Genomic DNA, 24,178 nt, shown 5'->3' with positions numbered 1-24,178 from the left:
TGTTCTTACAAGGAATATAAAAGACATGGATTTTTTTCATCTTCTTTTCTTGCAACAATTGTCATTTTATATTCTCTGTATTGACATTCAGCAGGGAAAGAGCGCTGTTACTTCATGATATTGTCTGATATTTAGAGAAGCGTGAACAAAACACAGAAACACATCAGCCTCCAGCTGAGAGAAGCATCGTTAAGCTGCTCGTTATGTTAACGGGAGCTACTGAGAGACCACTTGATCATCAGAAAATCCATCTTCAATCAAAGTGCGACACAAATTTCCTCCCAAATACACAAACTGCACACTCTGAACACACATGTGGAGACAAACGATAAACACTTTCAAACAGGACACAGCTCACTGAGTGGCCTTCACAGTCACCATGATCTCCTGACCTCCTCTCCTAACCCTCAGGTTTTTAACACCTTCAGCCTAAAAACTACTGACGGATCAGAATGAGAATCAGAACTGGTTTGGAGGTTTGAGGCGGTCCAACACCTTAATCAGAACCTTGATGTTTTTCTAGCCAACAGCTTCATAGATGGCAGTGCTGGTTTGTGTGTCGGGTGGTCGCCACTTTGGTCCAGACGGAAAATATCTCACCGACTGTTTGGTTCAACTGGACTGAAATAGTTGTTTTGTACAATATGACGACCAGGTGACAAAAGATCATGTTAATGGACTTTTTCAGGCCAAGTATCATTATTTCTCTCACTTCTATCTGGTGGCTAATCACACACTACACTTCCCGTAATCCCTCATTGCGGAAGAAATCTTGATGTCTAATAATCGGCCCTGAAAAAGCCTTATCGGTCGACCCCTAGAGTAAACACCTCCATTATTACAGAGTGATTCACTGTGTCCAAATACAGCCACTCAGGGTACCATTAACTGCAGCCCTACTTCTAACTGGTGAAGGAGATGCTGCATCCAAACAAAATATGAAAATAAGTTAAAGTGAATCAAATCTTAGGCATGAAAATACAGTCCGGACTCCGCTCTGTCTGCCACGGAGGAGATTTTGCAAATGGGCCATGGAGGTAAGCAGCAATGATACCAAACAAGGTCTGAGAGAGGGAGCGAGGACTGAATCATGAGTCCATATCGACGTCCCGAGCCTCGAGAGGCATCGTGTCCCTGGATCTGAGCGGCAAGGCGTCCGTAGAGTCTCAATCTGAGGAAACAGCTGGAAGAAAGAGTCAGCGCACATGGACTCTGGCATCTGTGCTCAAAACTGTCTGTGTGCACTGAAACACCAACAGGAGTTTAAATCTGTCATGTTCTCCATCTTCCTTCAGAGAAACACGAGGAGATGAGGAGTTTGTCACTCACACCCAGCGACTGGAAAGAGAGGAAAGGGCAAGAAGACACATCTGCATTCACTCTGATTGGCTGTGGCGAGCGGATGCACGCACACGGGCAGCGAAACACACACGGTCCACAGGCAGCGTGTGTCGGAGCGGGTTTGATTGGAGGTGAGCAGAGGGGCTGATGAGGCCACTGAGGTGAAGACAGAGGCCGTAACCCTGTCAGGAGGATTTAGAGGCTGGGAGAGAAGGAATGAGCTGCCTGGTCGGCCGTCAACACTCACGTACGCGCTCTCTGTCTGCATGTCGCGGTGATGACACAGGAATCTGTGTCTACGCAAACTGGAAACTGATGAGGCTGTTTTAGGGTTAATTGACTTCTAAGTAAAATCAGTTACCAGAGACAATCGCACAATATGTCTCATATCACATTCACATCACATTTTTGACATGACTTTTGTATCTGGAGGTTGAGGGGACGGTGTCAGATCAATACAGTGTTTTATTTTCCCTACATTCAAATTTTAAAATAAGAGCCACACCCCCAACATAGCGCTTGCAAACACAGCCTTTTGACATGGTCCTCAGCACGACCACTGCAGGTGTCAACAGGTCACATTTTTCTCTACTATTCACGATCCTTCTGGACTTTTGGACTTAATAACATGAGTACATAAAACAGAACATGCAGTGAGGGCGCTGGACGACATCTGGTTAACGACCTGGACGACACACAGGATACATGTCTACACCTGCTGACGCACTTCATCCACGTTTCCTGTGATTAAAAAAAAAACTACCACGGCCGAGAAAGACAGACAACATCATAAACATGTCCACGTCCCTGTCTGTTTTCATCCTGTGTGCTCGTTGGCTTGCGCTCTGAGGCAGCAGTGGTTTTGGAGATTAGAGCGCCAAACTGGCTGATGGAAAGCTGCCACGGTCAGTTCGTGGAGCTGATTAGACATTTTTGTGGCTGAGCGCGAGTTCGGGGTGGTGGTCGTCTCGCCTCATGTCACAGCACCGCCTGCAGCCGGAGCCAAAACCAAACCACTCATCCACTCCAGAGCTGCAGGGGAGGACTCATGAAGTGTCCAACATTGTGAGTGAAATCACAGAGCTGCTGCGGCTGCCTTCATTACCTTTATCTAGCCTTTCCCATTGCTAATAATTTTGGATTAATTTGCCACATCATGTCATTGAAAGACCGTTTTCTGTCGACAGGGTGAAATATGACTTGTTTTGGTTGAATCTGCAAATGTGTGTTTCCCCGTTTGACTTATTTTCCCCAAAACTACATTTTGTTTCAGCTTCGACAACAAACCCTGTTGATTTATCACCGTGTGACCTCCCCGCTGTGAGCTTTAGGTGCCTGCAGCGGCAGTAAAACGTACAGCTGTAGATTATGTTGAAGCGGGAGAGTAACAGAAACCTCTCGAGTGAACTCTCCGGCGAATGGAGGCATAAATCCTCCGCCTTTTGTTGTTTTGTCCGAGTGTCGGCTCCAGCGACCGGAGACCCTGAGGAGAGTAAAGAGGATCCGCAGGGTCACATTCCTGCCGAGGGGCCTCGATATCGCTCTCCGTGTCTCTCCGCTTCAATCTGCATTAACTTAACCTTCTCCTTTAATTTACCTTCAAACCATCCGCATGGGTTATTATGCCTGAAATTTATCATTACGAGTTATATTTTCAGTTCTTTCATGTCAAATCTTCAACCTAAAGATCTTTCAGTCAAAACACAATATGCAAAATGAAGAAAAAAACAACACTGCCATGTTCTTCCCTTCTCTCTCTCTCTCGCTCTCTTTTCTGTGATCCCATCAGAGAGCAGACACTAAGCCAGCTCTGCTGCAGTGCCAGCAGCACCTCTAAGCCAGCAAAGGGCACATTCGTCGCCACAAACAGCTGAGACCTCTGTGTCTTTCACTGGACATTTTGTGTCGCCGGACTTTTAGCCAAAAAACAGAACAGTAGGATGAGAGGGAGGGACACAAAGAGTTGAGTGTCTACAAGGCATTAACAAGGTTTCATTAAGGCTCAGTAATAACACTGGCGGACTCGCAAAAGCGGCATGATATTGTGAGCTCAGAGGGAGGAGAGAGAGGAGGGAGATACAGTGTGAGTATCAAAGAGAACTTTTCACATATTCTATGTAGATGTCCAATCAGCTGATGGTGAATGTCGTCTTTAAAGCATTAAATCTTTCAGTGTGAGCTATATTGCGGCATTCTCCTGCTGCGAAACCGTTCTGGATGTCCCAGGATGTAAAACGTTCTCATCAGTAACATCCAAAGTGCTCATATTGTGGGATGTGACAATTTTTGCGTTTAACGAGACATCAGGACAATTCGTTGCTGAAAAACGGGTATTTTTCGGGAGAAGTCAGGATGATTTCCAGACGTGTTTGTGGCAACACAGCCAGATGTTTCTAAGTCGAAAATTCAACATTTGTGGTCGAAACCAGGTGTTTTTTTAACAAGAAGCCAGGTAAATGATTTGAACCTAAAAAGAGGTTTTTTTGGCAACAAAGAACTGACCATTTTGAATGAGGCATTGGGACAATTTGTCGCTGAAAACTATATATTTTTTATATGTTTTAACAAAACATGACATTTTCCAGCCTAAACCAGATGTTTACTTTGACAGGACATCAGGACACTTCCACGCATGTTTGCGGGCAGCACAACTTAATTTTTTAACACGACAGAAGATGTTTTTTACAAAACCTAGGGACATTTTCCACACACAGCTGGATACTTTCAACAAGATGTCGGGACATTTTCCAGCTGAAAACCAAACATCAGGGTAACTACCAGCTGTGTTTGTACAGAATCTACAGCATAAAACTGTAAATCCAACAGAAAGAACTCTAAAGTTTCATAAACTTGCCCACATGAATTCTGGTGACTGAGTTCTTCCTTAACATCAATTCTGTCAGTAGTCTCAGAAGAATAACAGACTTTGCAGCAGGAGGACTCACCTTTCATGGCCACTAGGTATCCCCAGTGGAATTTATTGCTTCATTTGACTACATTTACCATCAACACTGATTGGACATCCACATAAACATGGCAAATTTTCCCTTTATCTTATTAAAAAAAAAAAAAAAAGTAATTTAATTGAACACTGCTGCGAGTGGGGAGCGTGAAGAAAGATCACAGAGAGGTGAGCTGTAAATCAACACGATGTTACGCCGGCTGCACGCTCAGCCAGGACTCATCTGCATAATGCATAATCGCTGAAGTAAGGAGCTGTCAAGTATAACCTGCAATAACTCCATCCCGCTCCCTCGTGCCGTCGCTCTCTCAGTGTGACTACATGTGAAACCCTGCGACCGATGTCACCGACTTCTTTCCTATTCTTAGTCCGCCTCTCGTCTCTCCGCCGAGTGCTCCGAACATCCTCACCCCAATCTTTCCTCCTCCTCGAGACGCCGCTCCAGCCCACCTTTTGAAAGGTTAAGTGTAAAATTTTCATCAGATGTTCAGATTACACCTGCAATCTGTTCATACAGGGTGAGCGCGCGTCCGCTTACATGCTTGTGAAACGGTTGATTAAATTTTCAAAGCTTCCAGTTGACTGGCGCTGACTGGCAAGCTATAATGAAAGAGATCACGAGATAAAGATGGACGACGCTATTTAGTTACTCTGGCGAGGTTTCTTCCTATTAACTGGAAACATTATTCCATCCGAGAGGACACGTAACTTTTCCATGCCTGTAATTGCTCAAGCGGTACTGGCGAACGCGAACAAACACTTTTTAAACGTCAGCAACACGACAACAAAGATTCTCGCTTGCACCGCAATCAGCACAGCCAAACCATTACTTATGCTTTACGGTGGCGTTGTTGATGCCAGACGAGTAGTGAAAATGTGTTTTTATTACTGTGATCAGCTCTCAGGACAAACAGCAAAAGATGGAGACATGCACAAAGCACGACAACATGCAATCTAGGAGCTTCCGCAGCATCAGTGCATCAAAACGGAAGGAACGAACTGAGAGGTCTCACAGCTTGATGGAAGAAGCTGCTGGTACAGTTTTGTCACCATCTGTTGCATTTTTCTGTAACTCACTTTTCAAAAAAAATCTGCACACACTAGCCGACATCATGATCTCTACAACGGGAGGCGATGGTGCTCACGCCGCGTTAGTCCACAGAGGCTGTTTTTAATCATTTCTCTTGTTTGAAGTGACCATTAAAAAGATAATGTCTTCATGTGTGTTCACTTCAAGAGGTGAGGGAGAAAATCTTCAGTCTTCAGTTTGTGCAAAAATATTCCAGAGTTTACTGTGAGGCTTTAACAGTCTGAGTTATAACAATTATGAGGATATCATTCGACTCACAGCAGTTCATAAGGGAAACACTGTCCAGGGAAATATTATTCTCCTTTTCATCATGACCTTTAGTTGAACTTTCCCTGAAAATGTCTGCTTGGCGTCCCAGTCTGCTTGAAGTGACAGATGATTGTAGATTACAGTACATGTTTACATCTTTTTGCTCGCTCCTGCCTCTTAAGGTAATGTCTTGTAAGCAGACGTGGGCTGGGCGGATTTATATGAATGACACCTGGATAGAAACAATATTAAATGAAGCATTCTTAATCTGGATACGGTGTCAACTAATTGCAGTCTGGAGTGATTTAATAAATCAGAACACATGTGGACACGGTCTCTCCTGCCCTCCGATCAGCTGTCGGCCAAATGCAATCTATCGAGTTTGGCCACATCTGTATGTCAAACATTCACCCATCGTCTTTAAAGGTCATCTTACTCTGCCTCTTCTTGCTTTCTCAAGATCTTCATCACAAAGCTACAGACGATCCCTTCCGCAAAAACAAAAGACACTTAAGAAAAACCCATCCAGAAAATGTATCCAGATTAACATCATGGTTTGAAAGCAGCAGCTGCTGTCACCTGCAACATCAGCAGAGGTCTTTGGCTGTGAAGTGTTTGCATATGTGTTCCTCCTTTGGAGGTGCACAGGAGGGCCACACATGGACATTTATCATGCAGTGTGTGTGTGTTTTGCACTCAGCCATTCAACTGTGCACTTATGAATATATTTATGCACATGCACTCACCCCATGTAACATACAGGTTTAAAGGTGTGTCAGCGTGTCGACGCCTGAATGTGGCAGTGGACGTCTTCAGACAGCGCAGCAGTCCGAGATGACATTTCATGATCAGTTTAGACTTTTATTGAAACAACATACACATGTATCACGTGGGTATGAATGTTTCTGGGTTAATGCAACAAGCAAGGCAGCAAAACTGCCAACACCGTGAGTTCGAGTCCAACTGGGATAACTGGGATTTAATAATGAATAAGGTTAAATGGTACAATAATGCACTTGAGCAGAAGCGTCCACTACTTGACCTATGGATGGCAATATAGTTTCAGTCAGTCAGTTCACTGCTGACTGTGAGGGAAGAGCATCATTACATCAAGATTTGCTGTGTTTTATGAGATTTCAGACAGCAGCCATTTTGTTGCAATTCATCAAAAAAAGGGCGGCAGAACGCTGAAGAAGCCCTAGAATGCACAACAAACTGGTTTAACACAATGGTGTAAATTCTAGGGATTTGTATCATTATCATTATTATACCATGATTAAAAACTGCCTGTAAATGCAACTATACTATTTCTAGATGGAAATATCTCAGTGGAAACAATCCTAAACTGTCGATAAAATGACAAACCTGATATCAAAATACTAAGTTGTGTTTAGAAAGACCTCCTGAGATGATTCGCTAAATGAAATTTAAAAAAACAATACGTGGCAAACTAAGCTGATAAATGGCTGCCATTGAAGTTGTTCACATGAAACTGTCTGGTCAACATCTTAAATAAATTTGCTGCACTTGCTGCTGACACTTAAAATTTAAATAATTTCACCACGTCACATAAACCGCTGGATCTGCATCAGATATAGATTATATGCATCAGAACATTTTACTGTTCCCCCCTCCTGTTTTCTCCATTGTTTTACATATTTGATTCCTTCCACTGAGGTTACTGAAATGAACACAGTTCACACAGTGTGTGTGTGTGCAGAGACACAGCCACATCTTCCCATGACATCAACCGAGCACTGAGCGTCTTGCTCAAGGGCACCTTTACCACATGGAGAGCACGTCGGACTCGCTCGGTGCTTCACACGACTGTGTTCACACGTACAGGGTGATGTGTGAGGCCGCGTGCTCCAGTTTCCTTTTGTGTGTTGCGTATGTGTGCGACGCGTGACCGTCTCCCATTGTCTGAGCGCGGGTGTCGAGTATGGACGCATATTTTTGGTGTGTGGATCGTCCGTGTAAATACATGCGAGTGCCCCGTCCACAGTGGAAGGGCCATTAGCAATTATCTAGCCGTCGTGGAGCTGACAAGCACTTCAGCGCCTTGGTAGTGGAAACCACAGCGTGTGCCACGGACACACACACATAAATACACAAACAAACACACACACACACACACACAAGTATTACACATGCATATGCACGCACGCCTCGCTGACTAGCATTGCCTCGACGCTGCTCATTATTTGCTGAGGCGTGACAGTGAAAACTGGGTTACTGCTCTGCCAGTGTGCACACATACACGCATACCACACAAGCGTAAACACACACACACACAATTGCGTGAGCACACACCAATCGTGACCAGCTATGAAACAGGTTAATGTGCAGAGAAAAGAGCTGTGGTGATAAAAAGAAGAGCTACTGGGATAAAGAGAGTGATGAAAGAGAGGCAGAGAGGAAGAACTTTTGATGATATTAAGTGATGTTTAACTCAGTTGTAGCTCGTATTCCTGCAAGATCAATTTGACAGAGAGCGGTGGAGGGAGAGGATGAGCGCTTTTATACATCCCCCATTTCCATAGGAGGTGAACATTTTACAGGACGTGTCGGCCGGGCAATAAAAAGCTCCGTGAAGGTGATGCTGCGCCTCAGTTACCTGAGGTCAAAGGCAGGACGGCCACAGACATATGAGCCGTAAAACGAGGCGATCAGTGTGGAGCAGGTGGGCCATTTGTCTGGATCTACACACAGCTACAGTGAGGAGATGACACCCAGTGTGTTACTGAAGCCGCCGCTCAGATCCATCTTGGTTTAAACGCTGTCAGGAGGGAGAGATTAACAGTAAATGTATGGACATGACTCCTCTTTGCACTGGCCGACAGATACGATCTAAATGGTAATTTATTGGGAGCTTTTCTGCTGCTTCTTCTTCTTCCTCTTCTGCTGCTACAAATGTTTGTGTTTAAATCCACATCTAGGAAAATTAACAGCCGCTCCAATTCAAATGGACAAAACCAGATGCTTTCATTCAGTCCAATTTTTCTACACAGCCTGGCTCAATTTAGCACTGAATCCCCAGCAGTAAATTGGTGAGTTACGCATCGCAGGCAGCAGAGAGAGGATTTATTAAAAAATGCTGACTGAAGGCAGTTCATCACAGCTCCAGTGCGTTACTCACTCTGCAACAGACCGTCTGAAACATATACAGAAAATCCTACATAAATTTGCCAACGGGGGATAAACAAGCCATGAAGTCAAATAATATCCACAAGGGTGCTGAACCTGGAGCCAGTCTCACAGAACAGAGGAACAGAAGGTCACTAGTTCAAATCCCTGACCTAAAATAATCCCCAAGGAGACTGAAAGCCACCAGGAATCCCTCACCCTGAGATAGATTATTTATTATTCAAAAACCTATTAAGCCGCTGGAAGGTTGACTGAGCAATCCCCAGTCACACTTCAGAGCTTCCTCTCATTTTAACATTCATACACCTAATCCAATACACGAGCAGCATGCTGCAAATCCAGGTTTACCAAAGTTCTAACAGGGGATACTCAACACCAAACCGGCATCTCTGGATAGTGTCGGGGGGAGCAAAAGTTCTCGTCAGGAGAGTGTGGGGGGATCAGCGGGATGGAGGCATTTTGATTGAATCGTCAAAGCAGACAATGACGCAGTTCAGGTTGGGATCAGTTAACAGTCTCTTGGGGCAGTTTGTGCTTGGATGGAGTCTGAGCTCCACTCCAAACTCTACCTGACTGCATCTTGTGTGTAAATAAAGGTTTGATGAATGAATGAATAATGTCTAAATTCGCCACTCATCATCTTCAAGTTAGTGTGTCATTAGTATCCTAATCCTAACCTACAGAATACCATGTTAAACATAATACAACTCTTCAGTATCACTAGAAATGATGTCAGAGTTGGACCATCACAGTTTATATCCACTGCCAACATCCAGCACAATCATCCACAGTTCAAGTTCTTCTTGGATGTAAAAGGCCGTAGGAATAATATCTGTCTCTGAATAATTCTACGCTCTTCTTCTGTGTTCCCAGCAGGTAGTGGAACTAAAAAATGCTGATTCCACAGTCGTACGCGGTGCAGAGTTAGAAGTGACTGAGCCTCCTGCTGTCCTGTGCTGTAGCCCAGAAGCCACAAACCGCTCCAGCTGAGCAGCTCCGCGGTCGGCGGTACAAGAACTGCGGCAGAAAGAGACAGATCCCGACTTCCAGCGTTGTGCACAAGTCTCCATGCCTGAGCCACTCCTCCCTCAGGTCATTGCTATAAATACCGATGTGTTACTATTTGACCAGTCTGCTTGGATAAATGTTTGGAGAAATCCCTTTCAGGCCTCTTGCTGTCTGTACATGACTGCGTGTCACGAGCTCTGGATCTTGTGGGCGCACTTTGACATGTCGGCGTTGTACTTTCTGTTGAAGCAGAAATTGCAGTGAGAAAAAAAAAAAGAAAAAAGAAATTCTTCAAAAGAAAAATTCCAGCCTGATGCACTGGTTGAGTGTAGCACGACGACAGGCTCGCTATGTCGCTGTTACGTAAGGTTAAATGTAATGTATGAGAGCAGCGGCCCGGATAAATGGACTGTAAAATCTACTCTCCGGGTCTCAATGAGGGGGCTGACGTCTTGGGATCGGAGGGCGAGGGGGAGTTATGCTCACAGCTTCTGGTACAATTCTTATAAAAGAAAAAAAATAAGAACGCTGCTACTTGCGTAGATGTAGTGTGGAGAAGCAGCCATTAATTATACATCATTGCTAAAACAGTGCGTCAGTGAGTACCAACTGGGTACCAGTAAAAGGATCTTTGTGGTCAGATTTATTAAGAAATATTACAATTGTGAAAGATCAGCTCACTGTTTATGTTGACAATAATAATGCAAATACTAATATATAGTTTTAAGTCTATCAAGTTTAGTTAAACGTCCAACGAGGAACTTTAAACTGGTTATGAGCTGGTACAGAGGGCTGACGCTTCTTTCAGCAAACTGTTTTGTTTTTTACAATTCACAACTTTTGTGTTTTGGTTGAGTCTCAACGATTTTAACAAAAGAAAAACAAACAAAAACCTGCACATCAACTTAAAGCAGGCAGAAAAAAGATAGCTGGTGAACATCGTGGAGCATCTGGGCTGCTAAAAAGACCAGATACTTCTCTGTGGAGTAACCAGAGTGCTGAAAGGAGCTATGAAAGGAAAGTGAATACTGGATTTGCATTCATCAGGTGAACTCAACACAACATGAATGCTAATGTCGCGCCACATCTGCTGAATGAATAACCAGGAAACGCCTGTGTCCCAACGTAGGCTTATTAATTGAGAGATTACTGAATACCTGAACTGTTCTGTGGCTGCAGTGCTCGGATACTGAAGGAATCATTAATTCATGAGGGAAAAGTTTGCAGCCAACATTTAAAACTAGTCAATGGAGGTGCGAAATCAACAGCAGGTTGAGCGAGTGGGCTATAATACTGACTGTGTAGTGTGTGGAATCAAAACAAGAGTACGTTGGTTGTGGTTAATGGGGATCCAAACGGATAAATACATCAAGTGTACACACACACACACACACACACACACACACAAAATGGGTAGTTTGTTAATTTAGAGACTGTGACAAGAGAGACGTTTGAGATTTACCAAAAGATCTGCAACTAATTAGGCGGAGTTGTTCACAGACGGTTGATATCTCACACACACACACACACACACACACACACACACACACTCTCAGCACCCACTTAGATTTTCTCTTTCCACATAACTGGAGACAAACCAGTTTCTGTGCTCGCCTATTACAGTCTGAGTCTTTGGGCTCACTAATCCGCTCAACACAGTACAAAATGGGATCTTTGAAGAGAGAGAACTTGGAAAGAGTTCTTTCACCGGCGAGCACATATTGATCGGAGTGCAGCAGACTGCCTCTGCCGCAGCTCACAAAAAAAAAAAAGCTGAAAAGCCTCGGCGAAGTGAAGAAGCATGACCTGGGGATGATATTTGAATTTTCCGCTGTTGTTGTTTTGCCGTGAATATCTATATTTACCTCCGCTGTAAGGAACTCTCGCTGAGAAAGCAGCGACGGAGATGCAAAAAGAGACTTGCGGCGGAGGAGAGGAAGTCAACAGGAGGAAGTTATCTAATATTAAATGTTGAAAACAGCTCCATCAAAAGGAGGCATGGCTCCATTTGTTAGTTTTGTTTTTCCTCATCTCATCCCCTCGTTTTCCATCTATCTAATTAGACAAAGTCCGGTGGGCGGGTCGGGGCGCACAGGATGTACATAAACACACACACACCAGGAAACACACAGCACGGCAAACAGACGGAGATATATATCAGCGCTATTAAAACTTTCACCATCCAGCCCCACCTACCTCATTTATCTCTCTCTGTCTTGTTAGACTGCTTTCTTCCTGTCATTGTCCTCGCTCTCTCTCTCTCTCTCTCTCTCTCTACTGATTTATATAGATTCTTAAAAACGTCCCCTCGAGTCCTTCACACCAGAAGAGCTGCTGCTTTTTTTTTTTTTTTTTTAAATATAAAATCCATGTTATCTACACAGAGGGGAGCTTAACTGGGGGCAGAAACCTGACAGAAATTAACATGATTATCTCTGGTGCCGACATCACAGACTCACAAAATGTGTCTGTGAGCAGCGGAGGGGGTGAAGTCAGCTTCTCTCTCAGCCTCCTCTCTGTTGTCAGACATCCACGCCTGCTGCTGCTGCTGCTGCTGCTGCTGCTGCTGCAGGACGTCAGCCAAAAAACTACCAGCGAAGTAGTTTTTTGTTTTTCTTTTTAATCAACAGTCAAATCTTTTCACACTGATGCAACAAACGCTTATCTCTTCGAGGAAATATGCAGCAGTTCATCATCAGGGAGTCTGTTTCTTGTCTCCTGCTCTTGACTTGAAGAAACATTGGGAGTACAAAGACGTAAGTTGAAGGGCAGGTTACATTTTTTCCCTGCGATAAAGTACGATAAAAACATTTACTGGTCCCTGTGATCTTCCCTCCTCACTTTACCAGCTGTGAGAAATACTCTATACCAAAAGGTCACTAATGGGTGGACCGAGGGAAATCCATAAAATATTAAGAAATTATTACACTTCTATTTGTCCCATGTATGTTTTTAGATTGCTGCCCAGGGAAATTTAGAAATATAACCTTTGAGTTCACCATCATTTATAATCCCTGCAATCCAATTTGAAAACTGAAAATAAGTGTTGTTTAATTATAATTAGTCTTTAATTCTACTTTATTTGATTTAGCAGTCACTTGAGGACTGTATACAAGCATTGATGATGAGTGTTACTAGTGTTCTTCAGTAAATATGGCACTAATTTATTGACCAATTTAGACATTATGATGTTCTGGATTTTTGCTTGGGGTGATTTTCTCCTTTCTCATTGAATTTTAATTGAAAAATGCTGGACTACACAATAACATATTGGGGGCAGAAGCTTAAGTCCTTGTTTGTGCAAAATGCATTCTTATAGCTGCTCTTTACTAAAAAAGTTTTGTGTTAAACAAACATTATTCTTAGCCACAGCAGGCAGCCGATTGCCTTCAAATTTTATGAGGATAACATACATTTGGAGCATTTAGCAGCTAAAGAGCAAGAAATACACCTCAGGAATTGGTAGAGACCAAAACAGAGCTCGAAGAAGAGTTAAAACATGACTCCTAAATGAGCACTCATATTGTTTTGTGTCAGAGTTTGAATAAGCTACTGTTAGCTCACTTTATTGACCTTCAAGCCGAGGGAGGTCAAACTTCTTCAGAACCAGTATCATTAATCACAACTGGCCTGCTCTTTTTTTCTCCAGTAAGTTTTCTTTATTTATTTATTTAGTTTAAGCATTAAAAAAAAATCAGTCAGTCAGTAAAGATTTTTCTGTTCTGACTAAAGTTTTTGCCCAAAAACTACATAATGCACCTTTACGTTCAAGGTATTATGAGGCTTCTGTCAGAGTTTAGCCAAATCAAGTTGGTACTGTCAGAAGTTAAAGCCTTTTTACAGTTACATTTCCAGCTTTGTTTTGTTGAGCAGCAGTGAAGAGAGATCTGTGTCGGTCTTCACATGTTGGTTTGTCGCAACGATATGCGTTTTTGATTTGAACTCACACTGCTGAAGTCTGACATTAGTGATGGGCTTCACTTCATGGCCAGCATGAACGGGAGGTAACGATAAGAGTTCATCAGGAGTATTTTAATGAGACAGATCTGCAAGAAGCTGAAATTAAATCAGCTGCATTTCCTGGTGGGAGCCTGGTTGATCCTGAACGAAGCCGCTGAAACAAAAATTAATTACCTCGAGCTTTTCTTTTAATAACTTTTCTCATCATGGAAGAGGAATTGATAAATGCTCGCCCTAAACCAGGACTTATTAAAACAAAGTAGCAGACTGCTTGCTCTTGAGACACCAGACGTTGTCTCATGACCCGCTCCGAGTCTCCAACCTCGGCCGGAGCGCCCGACATGAGCCACGATGATTGCTTCCAGGACGTTCAGTCAAACTGTCAGAGTCGCCCAGATGTTTTCCCCTGAGCTGCTCCACAAGGTATTCCCCTTTGGTCACTTCACTTGCTGTCTAGTCAGTAGCTTGTGTGTGTGTTTGTGTCTGCCTGTGTGAAATATTTCAACTGAATTCATATTGAATCCTGAGCCGACGGATGAAAGACGATCATGTCGGGGGGAAAAGAGGATTAACGTGCCTCTCAGTGCCAATCCCTTCATATCTATGTGAAAGAGCAAAAGAGTCCTCTCCCTTTATCCGTCCAGGACTCGCTTGGCCAAGAAATAAATTACCAGGAAAGAAAAGGTAAAAGTGGCTTCTGTCGTGGCACAAATGATGACTTAAACAGCACAGTTTATTTTGATTGATATCAGCTGTGAGCTGTTGATTAAAGCCTGCCATTGATTTTACAAATGTGCCTGTAAGACTGACAGAGTAAATGGATCCTGCAAGGATGAATGAAACCGCCTTGAATGAGGGATAATCATGGGATGTAAGAAAAAACAATGATTTTTTTTTTTCTTTAGAGGAAAACTTTTGGATGGGGATGTGGTGGAACAGTAACGATGGTGCTGCTGTGATGAGTCATAACTTTGTCTCTCGATAAACACAGCACACCTACACAGAGCCTTTGTAACAGGAAACAAGGGCCAAAGAGCAGAGGAAGCTCACCGGAACACTTTCTGTTGGAGAGCAAACAGCAGTTCGGTGGGTTTTTTTGTGTGCTAATTTTCCTTTTTTTTTTTTTTCATAAACAATGAGAAGTCTGAAACAAGTTTTTACAAAACAACCAGAAGTGTAAACGGATACCGGAAACATTTTTCAGGATGATGTTAGACGGTCAGTTTTGGGGTTAGTGGTGAGACTCGCATTACAGTTCAGATGAAGTTGAAGCATTTAGTGGTCAGCGGTGGTGTTGGAGGTCGAGGAATGAACCCGAGTGAGCTGGATGTCTTTCATACAGTAAGTGTCAGATCACACGTTCTGGAGAGCAGAGGGACAGATGTGTCTGTATCAGCTGAGTGGTCACATCATACGTTCTGTGATAGTTGGCAATGCTTAATAAAGGGAATCACATCCAGCACTCTGATCACACACATGGATCCAGCAGACTAGAGGTGGAAATTATAATATTGCTGATTCAAATAGCTTCGTTCAGTTTGTCTGAAATATTCATACTTGCTGTAATAAGTTCAAGAATATCATATTTTCTAAGCTGAGTGGTCAAATTGAAAAGCAGATCAAAGATGAGTCCTGTTCCAAGGACGTCATAATTAATGGTGCTCTGCTGCAACTGAAAAGATCTATTTTAACCCAAACCATCTTTTTCTAAACCTAACCGAGCATATTTTTTGCCTAAACCTGGCAGAAAAAATGTAAAGACACGTGATCTATGATTTTTCTGTTCTCGATATCCACTCTCCTGATTAAAAGCCCCATGTGTAGCACACTCAGCCACAACCGCTCGTTCCAACCTCAAAGATCCCGTGTCCGTCACTTTTTCTGTTAAGTTGCATTGATGGTTCTGGAACAACGTTATGAGGCTTGTGAAACTGAAACACATCCAGCTGCCTATGATACAGTATGCACAACACATCGATATCAGACAGACCACAGTTTGAATGAACTTCTGTACGGTCTGCATATGCAAACTTTTCCACTGATGCTTCACAAAACATGTATTGATGATAGAAGATGATAGAAGATATAGTAGCTACACCACAGTAGCTTATAACCCTCCAGTAATCTTCAGCCACAGCTCTATGGTCTTGTTTTTAAACAAACTAGGTACACAAACTCTCTTTGTTTTCATCACTGAATAAACTCAGTATACGAAAAGCTTCATACTGTTTAACTTTGTTTATATGTGGCGGACCCTGCCACCTTTCCAGCTTCAAACAGACTTCTGGGACCTTATTTCCCTCTAAGATCAGCTTGTTTATTCACTTACGGAACAAACAAATATTTCTGAGTTTGTATTATTACCTGATTAATAGAAATATTAAAAAATAATTCTCCTCCATAACTACATAGTGCCCCTTTAACAGCAAGGTGCTTAACAAAGAACAGTACAACAGTTTCCTTTACTGTGCTGACAGTTGTTGCTACTTTGTTGCTAACCTTTGTGAAATAACCAACGGGACAAAGACTAAAGCAGCCTTAAGTGAATACTTGAAATGAATGATGAAACATCACAATTGTTTCTGGGTTTTTTTGGCAGTCTTGAAGTAAGAGGAAGTAACGCACTAGGAATCAGAGGCCGGGCTGTCAAACAGTGCTCTCAGTCAGCAGTGGGGGGAACTCCAGCTCTAAAAGCAACTGATTGAATCAGTAACTCCAGTATAAAAGTCTGAAGAAGCAAAGACACCGGCTACACACTCCATCTCCCTTTTGTACAATGGTTTGAGCTTTTCAACCGTTCACACGTAGCTTCTGCAGAAGTTATAAATTAATCCAAACAAGAATAACCCGACTGATTGTGACCTGGAAGAGTTAAATGTTCACGATTAAAGAGCTGCGTTTTTAACCGTCTTAACAAAATGCAACCTGTTAAATGAAAGTGTAGCCTGCAACACACCACTGTGGCACCGCAGTGCCTTATTAATGCTAATTACTGTTTTCGTTAACCAAAGACTGTCTCCTTGAAACAGAAGCAGCATTACTTTGTTGTTCAAAGCACACGTGTATACAGCTAGCACCCATATCCCAACATCCCCGACTGATCGTTAGTGTATGACGGTAGATGAGGGGAGAGAAAGACGAACGATGTGTAACAAAGGTTCACGGTCAGCGCCTTAATAACTGGGTCGACGGGCCACCCCGAAATATATCTGGTTTAATTCCAGTCTGGATATATTCCTCAAGTCGCTCTTCTCTTTGGTCAACAACACGTCTGTGGCTGACAGCTGCTAACAGATGGATACATACATAAATACAGATCATTCATTCCTTTTCACTGTAGTTGTTTCCCAGGTTGAACGACAGACGCGACTGTCCTACACGTATATTTGTCTTGTTCATAAAACTCCCAACTGAGCAAACATGCCTCAGTATCTGCTGTATTAGGGAAGCGTGATTGCACTGACCTGATAACGACCTGATAAAACTACATAATTGCACGAATGCTGCCACTCCAATGAGAGAGGAGCTTATACACCCACCCGTTAAACTGATTAAGTTAAACGCGCCGCGGCAGGATCAGGTTCTCTGGATGTCAGAGCGCTTTTTTTCTTCCTTACAGAAATAATGAGCAGCGCTGTATTGTTACATCCTCCTTATTGAAAGTGTGACCCGATGGTTTCCACCTCCTCGCTCGTTCTGCACGGCGAAGAGAAAGAGAAAGACCTCAGAGCGAGTTTTGACCTCTGGACTTCTCATCGTCATTAAATCAGATGTATATTCAGCACAGCCACCTCGATGTATTCTGACCTCCGAGCAAAGACAAGAGCGTTACCTCCAGTCTGAACTTACTGCGACCTCAAGATGTTAAAATGAGTCAACAAAAGCAGCTGAACTGGGAACTCTGGACAAATCTCCTACTTTTTAAAAAAAAAAAAAAAAAACAGCAAGAATATTATAATTAAAAAGTTAACTTCTCAGGTTAGAGATGAAGAGTGTGGGTGGTATTTAATGAATGTTTGGTTTTGTTTTTAAGAATTATAAATACAGTTAAAAGCAAATTCGACGGTTTATCTTCACATTCAGATGAGGAGGAAAAACAGATACTAATCCTCTTCCAAACATGGAACCAAACAAACAATTGATTAAAGCTCTTATTTGTAAGAAGAGAGTGTCATTATTTGACCTTTAATCGATAAAACACAGCTGAACAAGTCTGTCTTGGCTGTACAGATTAAGGGCCAGAGACTTTCACCTCTCTCTTGGTGCCATCGTTTATAGATTTGTGTTTAAAGACTGCAGCTTCCCATCTGTCCTGCTGCTCATCTTCTCTATAAACAAATGAATTGTTTGCACTTCACTGCATAGTGTGACTGGAACCTATAATAAATCTCATATCACATCATTAAAAAAAAACTCCCTGACTATATAGCAATAAAATATGACCTCAAAGTATTTTAATGTCGACGAGGAGATTAAAGTTATGAAAGGTTATACTAATGAGGTTTTTGACCTTTTTCCCTCACAAAGAGAGGCGAATCCCTAATATGCATATTAAAACTTTGAGCCAAATGAGTGAATTTTGATCAAAAACAAGTTTGATGTTCCGTACAACCAAACAGCAGAGATTTGTTTTACGTCTTATACTGAATACACAAACTCTTCATTTTCGTGACTGAATAAACAAAGTGACCTTAAAGGACAACACACAGTTTTACTTCATCTACATGTGGCGGACCCTGCCACCTTTCCAGCTTCAAACAGTGTTCTGGAGACTGTATTTCCCTCTGAGGACAGCTTGATTATTTAGTTATGGAAGAGAATAAATACAGAGTTTGTATCATCACCTCATTAATATTTTAAACATTAAACTTCTTAGTTTCTGAGAGTTTCTTCTCTAAAACTACAAAGTGCCTCTTTAAACTTCCTGGGCCATTCGGAGAGACTGCAAGAAAACACAGCTGGAAGTGTTATTATAAATATATTAAGATATATAAGGTTTTAACTTCTGAAGGCAGCGACTTGATTTGGCTCATATTGACTTGAACTTTTAGGTGCATTATGCCAAATCGCATTATTGGGGTAGAAATTTTAATCAGAGGAGAAAGATCCTCACTGACTGAGTTTTTTAATGCCTAGAAAAACTTAATAAACAAACAGTCTTTGTGTTCATGACTAAATAAACTGAATAAACAAAACTGACCTTAAAGAACAACACAGTTTCATACTGTTATATTTTGTTTTTATGTGGCGGACCCTGCCACCTTTTCCAGCCTCAAACAGTGTTCTTTATTTTCCTCTGAGAACAGCTTGTTTATTCAGTGATGGAAAACATAAATGATATGCACATTAATACATTTACATTTATACTTTTATATCATTAAAACTCTGAGTTTGGATTTCTTCTCCAAAACCACATAGTGCCCCTTTAATGTGATTGTCCTCTGAAAACAGAGCTCCAGTGGAAATATTGCATTTCATTATATTGGTAGTTTTGAACATCAAACTTGTTTAAAACCGATATTCACCCATAAGTCTTAAAAACCATCAGTACTGTGGGGATTCCTCTCGTTGGCTCTAGATGTGAAGGAAAGTGATCAAAAACGTGAAGAGTCGACGTCATAAGTGACCCGAACTGGTTCTGTGTCGTCACATCTCATGATTTGTTTCATATTTTTCCGAACATTTAGACTAAACGCATGACTCCTGACACACACACACACACACACACACACACACACACACACACACACACACACTGGGACTCACCTATGATGAACCACAGGAGCGTCTGTTTCTGCAGAGCGGCTCCGGTCTGCGATCCCATCCTGTCGCCCTCAAAACGATCCGCTGACTGAAGTTTGGCGGGGGAGTGAAAGGAGCGAGCACCTAACAAGAGCTCAAAGAGTGACACGGTAACATCTCAACACATCCAGTGCACTGCGGGGGTCCGTTCACTCAGCCACGACTGAAGCCTCTCCCGCAACACCTTGCGCAAATTGCTCCGGTTGAGGAGGGTGGAGAGGAGGAGGAGGGGGGGGGGGAGCCAAGACTCGTCCTCGCCTCCTGCTCAACCTGAACTCCCCCGAGTCTTCCTGTCACCGACGCGTTGTCAGCCACACATCAGACATACTGACTCGTAAAGTTGGCGCTGTCTCTCCCAGCTGCCGTCCTGACGGGTTTTGGGGGAGAAATCCGGAGCGCGCAGTGTTGGAGGAAACTGCGCTGTGCGCAACGGGACGCACCAGCTGGGACCCGCGGAGCCGAGCTGAAGGGACCGTCAGGGTTCACTGCTCCTCTCGGGGAGGACACGGGAGGATCTGGGTGACAGACCCAAAACTCTGCAATTACAGAGCAGGGGAGGGGGGGAGGGTGAGTTTTGGACGAGGGAGGAGGCGCGGGATTCCTTTGGGTACTTTTCCATTGGTTAATCGGATACAAACCAGCGACTGAAGCAGCCTATGACAAAACACCTCATATATTAATAAACTGCACAAACAAAACAAAAGTCATTTAATACAGGCAGAACTAATCAAATCTAACTGGCCAAATTGTATTTTCATTGTAGACATTTCTGTTTCCACAGAAGATTTAAAAAAACAGTTGAAGTGAACTGAAGAAAACTGTTCTACAGATTCACACACAACTTCTGGTGACACTTCATTTCCTTAACCCACATAATATGAAAGGAGAACATGCATCAGATGTGACTTCAGAGGAGTGGTGAGGTGGTCGGTCCGCCTGTGTTGTGGCTCTGACAGCTGCAGTATGTGTGCAGAGCTGAGCGACATCTCCACCTTGTGGTCGACTGAGGCATTACAGCGCAGCTTCCTCATCTGCAGGTCGTTTGGTTGATGTTTGTTATCCTTTTTTAGACTTTATCAAAGAATGCAAGATCTCACATACATTAATTTTAAGTGACATTTAACATGTTTTAGCTTAAAAGTGAAGAAACATAACAAACAAACACACCCATGGATACAGGAACTAGGGGTGCTGACAGGCTGCAGCACCCCCTAAAACAAGACTGTAACAACTGCCAGACACTTCCTCACTCTTAAAGACAGACGGGCACAAACAAAGAAAATAGATAAATAAAAACATGAAACTCTCCTTGTCCGAGAACAAGAGGATGGTGGATGACTTCTCCTCTCTTGATCAGACTGTATGGGCCCATTAACTTTGTCCCATTGTTCAATTATTAATGTTGTTTATTTGATAAATATTTTCAGCCTTTGGAAGCAACACAGTTCAAAGCGACTCATGATGAGAGAGGAGGAAAAAAACAGAATCAAATATTTCCCCTTCACTGCGTTTTACTGCAGCAAACCAGAAACGTATATTTGTATCTACAAGGTGGTGCGTTTCATTCTGAGTCCACGGTTAATCAAAATCCACTTTCTTGTTTGCCCTCATAAGTTGATTCAGCTCTGTGTGTGTGATACGATTACGAATGGAGCTCGAGCAAGCGTTCAGGCAGGAAGACTGATCTTGCAGTTCACTCCTCACACCATCCCGTCATTCATTCCTCTCATCACTTGAGATAGTAGCTGTTCACAGCAGCCGGTCACATCTATCCAGTAGCACAGAGACACACCTTCATGCTGCCGTTTTGCTTCCTCCACCTCCAGGTTTCATCACCTTTATCACTCCATCTGTTTCAGGAGATTCATCAGCCGCCACCAGCACCAGTGTCTGCACTTCATGGGGAGATTAATCTTGCTGCTGTTCGGGGCGGACGTCCCTCCGTCACAAAATCTCTCAGTAGAGCCCTCGGAGCTGAAGATTAAACTGCATCCTCTCCTGATTTAATCTGTTTTATTGTGCATCAGTGTGTTCTAACTCTTTACTGAAGCTATATGATGTCAACTATGTTAAACTCAAGACTCAAGATACTGGAAATATTAAAGATGTCTCTTTGAAAACTTTGTGATCTCAACAAGAAGTTACTGTTATGACTGACTCGGGTGGAGGACGGTGAGTTTGCCTTGCTTTCTTTGGATCATTTAAGCACATCCAAGAAGTAGAGAGGACCTAATTTGTTTCCCATTGAAATATAGACATCATACTCTAGTTATATTGAGTATTTGTCCTTTCATTTCAAAGACTAATAACAGGAAACATAACATGTCAGTGCCATTTAAAGTTTATAAAAATGTTGCTGCACTTTGCTTTGAACCCAGCGTGATGAGACGCATTCATTTGGATGAAAAGGCCTGAAGATGACTCATCTATTGATGCTGCTGGCAACAAAAAAGAAGAAAAAAAAAAAAAAAACTCACAAAATCAAATAACTTAATGGAAAAACCTGTCGAACCATCTCCCACTGAAACAGAGTCAGGTCCGCAGGGACAGACTGAGGTCAGAGTGGATGACGCAGAGGCAACAAAACTACCAGTGGGAGGCTTCACAAAGAAAAGGCAGCAGAGGGGGTGAAAGGTAAATGGCAAAAAAGAAACTGACGACAACTGAGATCAGTCCGTCACTGAAGTCTGGAAAAGGTTCAGAAAAACACAAATATCTGTGTGTAACGTTATTTCAAGGTTGTGTAACCACCGAGGAACTAAAGAGCAGCGAGACCAAGAGAAGACCAACGAATATTGTCCTCTTCCAGTGGACCAGTCAGGCCAAGACAAAATACTGTGAAAGAAACAGAACAGAGCGAGGAGGAAAGTTTCACTATGATAAAAAGAGGAATAAAGTTGAGAGGAACCTTCACACTTTGAGGGACCTAAAGGGGTTTTTGCCACAGAATGCTAAAAAGACCGCAGAGGGGATTAAACTGAATGATTAAATCACCTCCCTTCGAGATGAAAAGAACGATAGGAGCGTGAACAGAAAAGTATCAAAAAAGGAAATGAAGCATTGTGATGAAGAGAAAACGCTTGGTTAGCTCTGACGTAGAGGAAGGAGACAGAACGTTTGGCAGGTTGGGAGGAGGACGGGGAGAAGGACTCAGCAGAGAGGAAGGTCATCGAGAGGATATAAAAGTTGCAAAGAAGTAAAGAAAGATCAGAATCTACCATCAGGGTTGAGATTGTTGTTGTTTACACCTTTACACCACTTGAGGGGTTTGGGGCTAGAGGCCAGCATCAGTACATATCTTTGCAACACAATACAAAAACATCATAATGTCAAAACTGCTATTTCTTCACATTATGCTGATAATTTGACATACTGCACCTTTAAGAGCTCATTACAAGGAATAACTCTTGAAGTTGCATCGTGCCTGAAGAGCTGCTCAGTGATCTCATCCAGCTGGAAGAAAGTGGGAGAAAGAATAAATATCACATCAGTTGTTGGCATTTAATATAAAATGATGCAAGAAGCATTCAAACCTGTTAACTCAGACATGTTTTGGTGAGGTGGTGGTTGGCGTTTGAGCTGAAGTGGAGGGAAATCCAACATGTTGCTGTGGGAATCCCAGTGATGTGAGCTGGCTGGTTTACCAAGCTGGTGAGAAAGGAAAGGCAGGTATGCAGGGGATCCTGAAGAGAGAGAGTGTGTGGACAGGTGTGAGGGGGAAAAACTGGCAGGCGAGGCGACCTGAGCAACAGCTAAGCTTTGCTAGAAGTGTGGCACACTTGACACACCATGAACAGCACAATGATGCAGCTCAGACTGTCGGCGCAGGGCTCTTGTTGTGAGGCAGTGATGGTTTGATTGCAGGCAGGTGTGCTGATTACTGATGATGAGCAGGTGTGCAGAGAGAGAGAGAGAGAGAGAGAGAGAGAGAGAGAGAGAGAGAGAGAGAGAGAGAGGAAGAGAGAGAGAGAGGAAGAGAGAGAGAGAGAGAGAGGAAGAGAGAGAGAGAGGACACAAACAAGACCAAGACATGTCCAGCACACTCACTAAAAGACAGAACATAGTGTCAGGACATATTTATTGTGACAAAAATACATAATATTAAAAAAAATGTATTATCGGAATCTAATTGTCTTAATTGTAAAATGGAGTTTCCCTCTGAAATGTAGTGGAGTGGAAGTAAAAAAGTAGCTGAAAATGGAAATACATCAGACAAGTACCTCAAAATTGTACTTTCAGTTGCACTTGTGTTAACATACTTAAACTGTCCACTACAGGAAACAGTCGATGATACTCTTAAATGTGAATATTATAGTTTTCAATTGTTTAATTCAAGTGATGATTTTGGTGTTCATCATTAATGACATAAATGATCCTCATGCATTATATTGATTGCAGGTCTTTTGCTGGCAAAAGCAATTTCAAACATGTTTAAATTCCGATCCACAAGTGAGGAAATATCAGTCACGTATAAACAGATGTGCACATGTGGACATTTACATTTGTTTGTGGAAAAAAAGGCTGATCCCCTCTGAAAATCTGTGAAAAAGTTGAATTCACGTGTGAAGATGCAACGTTAACATGACTGTTCTGCCATCTTTTGGTGGAGATTTGAATCC

The 24,178-nt window shown here is 42.7% G+C and overlaps 1 protein-coding gene across 6 annotated transcripts in view; it reads right to left on the bottom strand.

Annotated features, from left to right (window-relative positions):
- ramp1 (receptor activity modifying protein 1) overlaps positions 1 to 23,368 on the bottom strand; it is a 62,677-nt gene extending 39,309 nt beyond the window's left edge. For 3 of the 6 annotated variants that reach the window (XR_005077134.1, XM_037110757.1, XM_037110760.1), the window contains exons 1-3: positions 23,093 to 23,368; positions 22,938 to 23,012; positions 19,524 to 22,394 (exon numbers count right to left, since the gene is read on the bottom strand). Coding sequence is in view for 4 of the 6 variants with exons in the window: in XM_037110757.1 (XP_036966652.1) it covers positions 19,524 to 19,581 (58 nt within the window). In the remaining 2 variants the exon portion in view is untranslated. Of the gene's footprint in view, positions 1 to 9,735; positions 10,038 to 19,523; positions 22,395 to 22,937; positions 23,013 to 23,092 lie in introns of those variants that run through there. The other 3 variants (XR_005077135.1, XM_037110758.1, XM_037110759.1) reach the window with 3 other exon arrangements.
- Positions 23,369 to 24,178: the final 810 nt, after the last annotated feature.

The sequence above is a fragment of the Acanthopagrus latus genome, chromosome 9 (genome assembly GCF_904848185.1).
Source record: "Acanthopagrus latus isolate v.2019 chromosome 9, fAcaLat1.1, whole genome shotgun sequence".
Taxonomy (NCBI): domain Eukaryota; kingdom Metazoa; phylum Chordata; class Actinopteri; order Spariformes; family Sparidae; genus Acanthopagrus; species Acanthopagrus latus.
The sequence above is the reverse complement of the archived record's forward strand: the minus strand, read 5'-3'. Positions and strand labels throughout refer to the sequence as shown.